At 47.4% G+C, this 9,645-nt stretch overlaps 1 protein-coding gene across 1 annotated transcript in view; it reads left to right on the forward strand.

Annotated features, from left to right (window-relative positions):
• The window catches only part of SCPEP1 (serine carboxypeptidase 1), a 32,433-nt gene extending 23,007 nt beyond the window's left edge, over nt 1-9,426 (forward strand). Inside the window, exons 10-13 of the mRNA XM_055328399.1 lie at nt 152-265; nt 3,081-3,218; nt 4,741-4,904; nt 8,836-9,426. Of these exons, the coding sequence (XP_055184374.1) occupies nt 152-265; nt 3,081-3,218; nt 4,741-4,904; nt 8,836-8,898 (479 nt within the window). The 3' untranslated portion in view covers nt 8,899-9,426. The remainder of the gene's footprint in view (nt 1-151; nt 266-3,080; nt 3,219-4,740; nt 4,905-8,835) is intronic.
• The last annotated feature ends 219 nt before the right edge of the window (nt 9,427-9,645 follow it).

Below are 9,645 nucleotides of genomic sequence, written 5' to 3' on the forward strand. Positions count from 1 at the left end.
TTTCTTCTTCCATCTGGGGTGAATTAAGATTATGCTTTTCATTTTCCAGCTGAAAGCCTCACTCTTTGACACACTATCCCAGCAGTTGGGAAAGACATTTTCTTGGTCTTATTTCCAGTCCTTTGACTCACCATGTACCAGTTTGTTTCAGTTCATCTTTACCAACGCCACGTGAGACACCTACAACGGGATGCCTTAAGTCAGCTCATGAATGGACCCATCAGAAAGAAGCTTAAAATTATTCCTGAGGATTGCTTCTGGGGAGGTACTTCTATGACCTAATTAAGTGCCATTTGTGGGGTTATAAGGCAATAGAGGTGCCAATTCAGATGCCTTAATTTGAAGAGTGGGTTTTGTCAGTGGTGGCAATATGCTGCAGGTAGGACAGCATTACTAGCCACATTTTATAGATGAGCAAACAAATACAGACAGTAAATAACATGGCAAAACTGGTTCAGACTAAGAGGCTGGCAGTGGGTGGGGAGGGAAATGAAATGATGGGTTGGGTGTTGATCATTGTTGAAGCCAAATTGTGGGCACCTGGGAATCCTCTCACTGGTCTGACATTTGTATCAGTTTGGAGTTTTCCATAATAAAACAAATTAAGATAAAAAAGCCACTTCCAAAGCCACTGTTGGTTGTGGGCATGACTTCAAGACAAAGGTCCTTTAGGGCAGGCTTTGACCAGCTTCCTGGCCAGCCCCCCTCACTTCCCCAGGTCCTGATGCTAGATGTGGTCTGGGGTCTACTGCATTCTGTTCTGGAGGCCATATTAGGAACTACTGGGGGTCCTCAGAGGCCCAGACCAGGTAGAAATCTGGGTAAGTTCCTGCTCGGTCCTATAGGGAGGCTGTGAGCCAGCAGGACTCCCAGAGTCCTGGAGAGGAGACACTCCAGGCTGAGAAGGGCTTCCTTGAGGTCTGAGTTATCCCAAGGCTATGCCTTTCTAGGGCAGCCCCTTGATAGCTGCTGAGAGCCTAAGACTCCGCTCTGGCCCTGGCTCCGTGGGCCGTCTTCATTTCCACCTCACCCCTCAGAGTTTTCTAGAAATGAGGGGGAAGGAGTTAATTAGATTAAGTGAAAGGATACAGTGTCAGAGCTTTAGGGTGGGTACCACCATGGGGAGCTGTCGTGGCAGAGTATAGGGGTGTAAGCCACTGGGGGAAGGCAGCTAAAGGTCGAGCCTTCTAGAGCACCATTTCTGCACTGCCCCTTCAGTTGATCCCTGTGACTTTGTTTTCCAGAGCCAGCCTCTCTGGCTATGGGGCCCCTCCATCCCCGCCCCATGCAGCTGAACGCGCAAGGGGACTCCATTTTTGCAGACAATGACTGATGGAGAAACTCTCTGTGGCCCCAGTTGTGTCCGTGCAGAAAGGACAGACTTGTCGGCCCGCCAGTGTCCTGCGCTGTGGGTGCCAGACTTGCCATCCACACCCAGTGTCCTGCGCTCTGCTTTGTAGTTAAGCCTACGTGCTCTGGAGCGGCCTGGGTGGCTCAGCGGTTTAGCGCTGCCTTCAGCCCAGGGCGTGACCCTGGAGACCCAAGATCAAGTCCCGCGTCGGGCTCCCTGCGTGGAGCCTGCTGCTCCCTCTGCCTGTGTCTCTGCCTCTCTCTCTCTCTCTGTGTGTGTGTCTCTCATGAATAGATAAATAAAATCTTTTTTAAAAATTATTTTTAAAAAAAGCCTACATGCTCTGGAGCCCCCCCAACCCTGTGCTCACAGCCCCACCTGCCACTGACTAGCTCTTTCACCCTAGACATGGTTCTCAGCCTCTCTGAGCCTCGTCTGCTTTAACTGCTGCACGAGTTAAGGCTCCTTACCTCCCAGGGTTGATGAAGAGGAAATGAGGTGTTGCTTGTAAGGTGCTTGCTTCACGCAGTGACTGGCAAACAGAAATGAACACTAGCTGCTCTTAGCGTCCCATACAGCGTTGTGGCGAGGACGGTCCGGAATCCAGCAGGAATGCACTATACTGACCAGCTTCTCTCTTGCGGGGGATCCTCCTCCTCGTGGCTTTCCTGAGGGCCAGCTCAGCGTTGCTTTAGGTCTGATTTGGTTTATTACACGGCCCATGTGCCCACTCATTCAGAGCTTACAACTTGGCCCTGGTGTTACTTAACAAAGAAGGAAAGCTCACACCTGCCCCATTGTTCCCTGAGAGGACCGGCCAAACAAGTGTTTTGTGACACTCCCTGTTTTTTGCTTGGGCATTACTGTTCTGTAGGTTTCAATTCCTCTTTAAAAATGACAACTAGGGGGACACCTGGGTGGCTCAGCGGTTGAGTATCTGCCTTTGGCCCAGGGCGTGATCCCGGGGTCCCGGGATCGAGTCCTGTATCGGGCTCCCTGCATGGAGCCTGCTTCTCCCTCTGCCTGTGTCTCTGCCTCTCTCTGTGGCTCTCCTAAATAAAGAAATAAAATCTTAAAAAAAAAATGGCAACTAGGGGCACCTTGGGGGGCTCAGTCAGTAAAGCATCCAACTCTTGATTTCAGCTCAGGTCATGATCTCGGGGTTGTGGGATTGAGCCCCACAAGGGCTCCCTGGTCAGCAGGGAGTCTGCTTGTCCTGCCCTGTGCCCCTCCCCTTGCTCGTGCTTTCTCTCATATGTAAATAAATAAATAAATAAATAAAATCTTAAAAAAAATAAAAATGAGTCTGCTGTCATCACAAGCACTTGAGTGAATAGAGCACATGTGTTTGATAGGCTTCCCATTTATTTATTTATTTAAGATTTTATTTATTTATTCATGAGAGACAGAGGCAGAGACACAGGCAGAAGGAGAAGCAGGCTCCATGCAGGGAGCCCGATGCGGGACTTGATGCTGGAACCCCGGGATCACGACCTGAGCCGAAGGCTCAACCACTGAGCCACCTAGGCATCCCAATATGCTTCCCTTTTAGGTGACTAGCTCAAGGCATGGATTTCTGGGCTGGCTGGTCCCCATGGCTGAAGCGCTTGTGCTCTCAGCCTTTTTAGGTGAAGTACAGTGGGCACCAGGGCCCAGGAGGCTCTGGTCTGAAAGGTGCCTCTTGTGGCAGATTGCAGGCTGTTACCTCTTTCTCTATCCTCATGTGCAGGCCAGTCTGCCAATGTCTTTGAGAACATGGAAGGGGACTTCATGAAGCCGGCCATCAGCATTGTGGATGAGCTGCTGGAAGCTGGGGTCAATGTGACCGTGTATAACGGACAGCTCGATCTCATCGTGGACACCATAGGTAGGAACACACTCTGAGGGGCATGTGGAGGCAGTTCTGTGGGTTGAGCTGGAAGGGAACTGACCTCCGATGTGGCAGTCACTTGGGCCTAGTGGCACTGAAATGCCAGGAGGAAGGCCCTTTCCTGTTAGGTCCATCCTCCCTGACCTTGACCTCTTTGAAGAGGACAGAGCTGTTGATGTAGTTTTGGAACATAGGTGAGGTTTGGTGGAGTGAGGTCTGGAGCTGATGGCCAAGAAAGAATTCTGGAGATATCTTTGGTGGAAAGTTGTGGTTTTATTAGAGCATGGGGATAGGACCCATGGGCAAAAAGTGCTGCTGCCCCAGGGTTGTGAGGGGTAACGGATTATATACTTGGGAGTTGGGGGAGGTAAGGAAAAAGAGAGGTTTTCAAAAGAACTCTTTCATGCTAAAGAGGACCTACAAGATATTGGAGGCCTCGTTGTTGTCAAGTTAAGGGTGTTTCTCCCTCTAGTAAGGCATTAATATTAAGATAGTTGAGAGTTTCCTTCTGGAAGTGAGGTTATTGATAAGAATGGTTTTTGCTTGTAAATCATGAAGATATTTGTAACCTTAGGGCGACCCATGTCTTGCTAGACTGTGATCTCTATTAGTTAACCATTTGTTTTTCCTTCCCTTAGCTTTAGGACAGCCAGGAGTGCCTGATGAATGTCACACATGTCCCATTTGGAGGAGAGGGGCAGTTTGCAGGGTGTCAGCTGGTGCTTTGCCCTTAGCTAGCCTTTTGCTCCCTCATCACTGTGACCCCTTAGAGAAGCCTGGGCCTGCCAGATTTGAGGCCCCTATGTATGATTAAGAAAAACACAACAGTTACTCCTGCAGAAATAGAAAAGGAGACATTTTCCTGGCCATGGGATAAATGCACTGTTGAACTGAGTTTTTGTCACTGTCACAGTGGTAAGCACTGCAAGCTGAATTAAAGCTAAACCCTACTGACTCTGTAAATATGAGGATCCAGGGGAATAGCCTTTGTGGTTCTGGTTTCAGTAGGACCAGGTTAAGACTTAGAGGCAGGTTCTCAGAACCAGCAGGTAAATCGAGGCACACTATCTGACAGGTATGATATATTTCTTGAGGTCAGCAGGATTGACTATTTCCACCAATTGTAAGCCAAGGGCACTGAGGACACTTTGAAAGTGTTCTGGGTTTCTTCCATGACCTGCCCAGGACTTCTTAGTCCTCAGAGAGTCCTGCCACCTCCAGAGGTCCCCAATTTCCTTCCTTCAGAGCTTACAGTGGTAGGAGACGTGGAGGCACAAGTAGTCAGGCTCTCAGCTTTTAGATTTCTCCCAGGTATCTTGGGTATCACTGGGAGTTTGCTAGAAATGCAGAGTCTTGGGTCCTACCCAGACCCACCAACTCAGAATTTGCATTTTTAACAAGATCTTGGGATGAGTTCTGTGCCCATTACAGTTTGGTAAAAGTGAAGTTATGGGATGTAGATTTTTGTTTCTCCCCAGCCAGCTATTAATGCAGGGCCCTGCTTTGTTCCTCTCTCCAGGTCAGGAGGCCTGGATACGGAGACTGAAGTGGCCAGAACTGCCCAAATTCAATCAGCTCAAGTGGAAGGCCCTGTACAGTGACCCTAAATCTTCGGAAACGTCTGCTTTCGTCAAGTCCTACAAGAACCTGGCTTTCTACTGGATCCTCAGAGCTGGGCACATGGTGAGGCCATATCCTCAGCCTTTGTCATGGGCCCTTAGCTGATCTGAGATTGAAGCCACGGGCAGTTGATTACGCACGGGTACACTGCCTGGACTGGTCTTAGAAAAAGTGCTTTGAGTGTGGAAGTATTTCCAGGTCTCTAATGGAATCCTGCTGTTAATGCTTCATTCCTTTGAATCGAGAAATTCTCATTTAAAAAGCTAAATCCTTTTGAGAGCATTAATCTGGGCTCTCTTTTACTCTTTATTTTTTTTTAAATATTGTATTTAATTGAGACAGATTGAAAGGGAGAGAGAGAGCATAAGTGGGGTGGAGGGGCAGAGGGAGAGGGAGAAGCAGACTCCCCACTGAGCAGGGAGTCTGACATGGGACTGAATCCCAGGGCCCTAGGATCATGACCTGAGCTGAAGCCACATGTTCAACTGACTGAGCCACCCAGGTGCCCCTACTTTTTAGTTTAACTGAGTTTAACATTACTTTCCTCTTAATAATTTGTTTTAGGGAAAGAAGGGAGAAATTGTCTTCCCCTAACATTTTCAGGGAGTGGAAACCAAAGTGCAGCGCTCTGGCATTGCATGATAGAAGGTCGCAGTGCATGGTAGAAGGTGGGGGGAGTGTCTCTGAGCAGCAGTAGCTTTCAGAATTCCAGTTTAGAAGCAGCTTTTTGCACAAATATGAGGCTGTCTGATTCCTGCACTTGCTAAGCAAACATAATATCTTCCCCAGGCTGTAGGTTGACTGGGTGCTGTCCATGGGCTGAGGGAGATTATGGAGGGATAAATTCACTGTAAACACATGTATTTGCATAGTGTACACACACAGACATCTGCAAAGGTGCCAGAGGGGCCAGGTGCTTCCCTCATGGTTATGCTCTGGTCTGGCCACTTAAATACAGGTCTCTCTTCTTCCCAGGACAGTGGTTTCCTGGAGGAGATTTGTTGGGAGGAGCAGTTATGTGCCCTCTGGGCAGCTCTCCCCACTTGTCCCCCTGGTGCTTAGGATAGAATCTCCATGGAGAATCTCCACTGCTGAGAGGCAGTGGTCTAGCTAGAGAACTGGCCTTTAAACTCCGTTTGTGCATCAGGCACATAGTTTGCACATCAAACACACATAGTGTGTTTACTTGGATGGCAGAGGAGGTGCTAACAGAGATGTCGGCAGGGGCCAAAGTGCCCTCTCCACAAACCAACTCCTTGGGGGTATGAGCTAGGCAAGAAGGAGGTATAGAAGCCAGAACAGCACGGGCAGGTCCAGAGTTGCCTCAGGCAGGGCACTGGGGAGAGATGAGGCTGGGGATACCTTGCCAGGGAGCTCACACATATCCTGAAAGCAATGGCGTGGCATTGAGGATCTTAAAGCAAAGGAGTGAAATTGCCAGATTTGTTTAAGAAATGGCATTCTAGCAGCAAAGGGCCTGAGATAAGATGGGTACAAAGAGCTGATCTAAGGCACTTTTATAGTAATCCAGGAGGCAGAGAGAAGTAGAGGAAATTTCATAAAGTATCAGAAGGGGGAACTGGCAGGACTTGGTAACTGTTTGCCTGTAGAACTGCCAAGTGGGATGGCTCATAAGGCAGCTGAATATATACACTGTGCGTGTATGATCGGGAGTCAAATTTTTGTTCTTGGAGAGAGAGATTTGGAAGTCAAATATGAAAAAGGCTAGGGATGGGGCCCTGGGTACGCCAGTATTTAAGAGGCAGAAAGTGGAAGAAGGATCTACAAATGAGGCTTGAGAAAGGACAGCCAGAAAAATAGGAGGGAGACCAGGGGCTTGGGCATCTGCAAAGTCTCAAGGGGCCCGATAGTGACACAAGCTGCCACCCTTTCAGATAAAGGAGCAAAGTGTAAGCAGTGAGTCGGGCGCACTGGTATCCGTGTTGCTCGTGGCAAGCGCTTTCAGTGCAGTGGCAGGCCTGGAAGCCAGCCTGGAAAGGGTGGAGCAGATGAATGAGCAGTGAGGGAGGGAAGACAACTTCTTGGAAACCTGGAAGGAAGTAGTGGCCTGCCCCTTTAAGAAACTTGATCTGAAAAGACAGTAGAGGGAAGCCAGACCCAGCAGGACCCAGGGTTAGGAAGGTATTTTGTTGGGCTTTAGATAGTCTGAGTACCCTCAGTATCAGCTAGGGAAGAAGCTAGTAGGAGGTCTTAGGGCACAGTACTGTGACCAGAAAAGGGTCCCTGCAGGGGCAGGTGGGAGGGGAAGAGGAAAGGGTAGAAGAAGGAGATTGCATGGTCTCTCGCTGGCGTGCTGGAGTTCAGGCCATTTCCTCTGGCTTGTCACCAATAGAACCAAGACATCAGTTGGCACAGCCTTAAAATAGCTCCTGGAAACTGTTATTAAATTATCCCCAACCACTTCCCCTTTAGTGGATGAAATGTCGTTCTGGTATACCCCACTGTGCCTGTGTCTCAGGGTTGGGGTTGGACAGGAGGGTTGGGGACAGTAGTGTGCCATAGAGAAGCAAGGAGCTATGGACTCTCAGAACTTGGACCATCAACTCGACATCCATCTTTTTTTTTTTTTTTAAGATTTTATTTATTTATTCATGAGAATACACAGAGAGGAGAGAGAGAGAGGCAGAGACACAGGCAGAGGGAGAAGCAGGCTCCATGCAGGGAGCCCGACATGGGACTCGATCCTGGGTCTCCAGGATCCGGCCCTGGGCTGAAGGTGGCGCTAAACCACTGAGCCACCTGGGCTGACCTCGACATCCATCTTTGAGGAGGAGAAACTGAGGCCTCTGTCCCTCCCCTTTTTGATGGTGTATGGGAAGGAGGTTTATAAAGGAATTATTTGAAAAATCTAAGGGATAGGGTACCTAGCCGGCTCAGTCAGTAGAGCTTGTGACTCTTGATCTCAGGATCATGAGTTTGAGCCCCACATTGGGTGTGGAACCTACTTGAAAAATCTAAGGGAGGGGCACCTGGAGGGCTCAGTGATTGACTGACTGCCTTTGGCTCAGGTCGTGATCCTGGGGTCCTGGGATCAAGTCCTACATCAGGCTTCCTGCGGGGAGCCTGCTTCTCCCTCTGCCTATGTCTCCCTCTCTGTCTCTCTCTCTCAGTGTCTCTCATGAATAAATAAATAAAATCTTAAGAAAAAAAAGAAAAAGAAAAATCTAAGAAAAAAACAAAAGAAAATTGAATAATAACAATAATAAAAAATGAGATGTTCCCCCCCCCAAAAAAAATGGGATGCCACTCAAACAAAGCATCTGTTTGTTATATCTGTTGATAGATTTACTATTGGCTTCCCTCTTGGCTATTTTGTACTCCATTCCCAGTCTGGGATCCCTTGTACTCAGAGAATCCTTTAAAATGTTTAGAATCTTAAAAAAAAAAAAAAAAATGTTTAGAATCATCCCTCTTCCTTGAACAGGCTAGGTCCTGGTAACATAAGCACTGTTTTTTTTTTTTTTTTTAAGATTTTATTTATTTATTCATGAGAGACAGAGAGAGGGTCTTATAAAGAAATCAAGGGTCTCGTAAAGAAATCAACGGGTGCCTGGGGGGCTTAGTAGGTTAAGCATCCAATTCTTGATTTTGGCTCTCGGTCATGAGATTGAGTTGGACTCTGCCCAGCAGGCTATCCACTTGTTGATTCTCCTATCTCCCTCTGCCTCTCCCTCCCTCCCTCTCAAAAAAAAAAAAAAAAAAAAAAAAGAAATCTTTAGAAAAAAAGAAAAAGCAAGCAAGCAGATCAGCTCCAATTGGAGTGGCACATTCTTTCCTAAATGCTAACTTCTTTAGACCCCTGCAACCTGATGAGCTTTTGTCCCATGCAGGGGTCATTGCACAGATGGGACCCTCCTTCAGGGGCATCATTGGCAGCTGGCACTCCTCCCAGGAGCAGGGTCTTGGTATGTCATCCCTGAACCCCTTTGAACTCAGAACCAGGAGTGCAAACTCAGATACTGTTTGGTTCTAGGTTCCTTCTGACCAAGGGGACATGGCTCTGAAGATGATGAGGATGGTGACTCAGCAAGAGTAGGATTGTCTGGAGGTGAAGTGCTTGGCCTTGAGGCTCAGGAGGCCGGAGTAAGGACTCTGAAGCTGTAGGAGGCACCATTCTCCCCACCGGCTTGTGGCTTGCACCTGGCTTGCAAGGCTTGCCTGGCCCATGATGGTTCCCACCCACTTCTCCAGAAAACACTCGCTGCCTCTGTGCACCTGGAAATCATTTCTGCTTCTAAGAAACCTCAATCTTTTTTTAATGGATTTGTTTTCATCAAAATGAAGGGTTGAAATAGTTAACATTTTTGTATTACAAGAGTAAATTATGTAATTTATAGGACAAAATAGAGATACAGGTAAAATAAACACCCTCTTACTCCTTTCCCTGGGATAAGCTCTTATCAATTTAGCATCTACCCTTGCAAGTCTTTTTCTGCTCTATATGCATATATATTTTTTACAAAAATGAAATCATTACTGTATGTTGTTTTACTACCTGGTTCACATATCAATTTGCCCCAAACACCTCTTCATGTCAATAAACGTTCTTCTATAACGTTGTTAATAGGTGCTGAGCATTCCATTTTGTGGATGTACTGTCAGTACCAAATGCACAACTGTTTCATGGAAGCAACATCTATTTTGTCACTGCTATAAACAGTGCTCTGGTGATTCATCCTGACAATTATATTTTTATACACATCCTTATTATTTTCTTACAGTAAATTCCTAAAGGCTTAATTGTTTAGTCAAAGAATTGTAACTTCTTTAAAATTAAAATGAT

This window comes from Nyctereutes procyonoides, unplaced genomic scaffold (genome assembly GCF_905146905.1).
Source record: "Nyctereutes procyonoides isolate TBG_1078 unplaced genomic scaffold, NYPRO_anot_genome, whole genome shotgun sequence".
Lineage (NCBI taxonomy): Eukaryota > Metazoa > Chordata > Mammalia > Carnivora > Canidae > Nyctereutes > Nyctereutes procyonoides.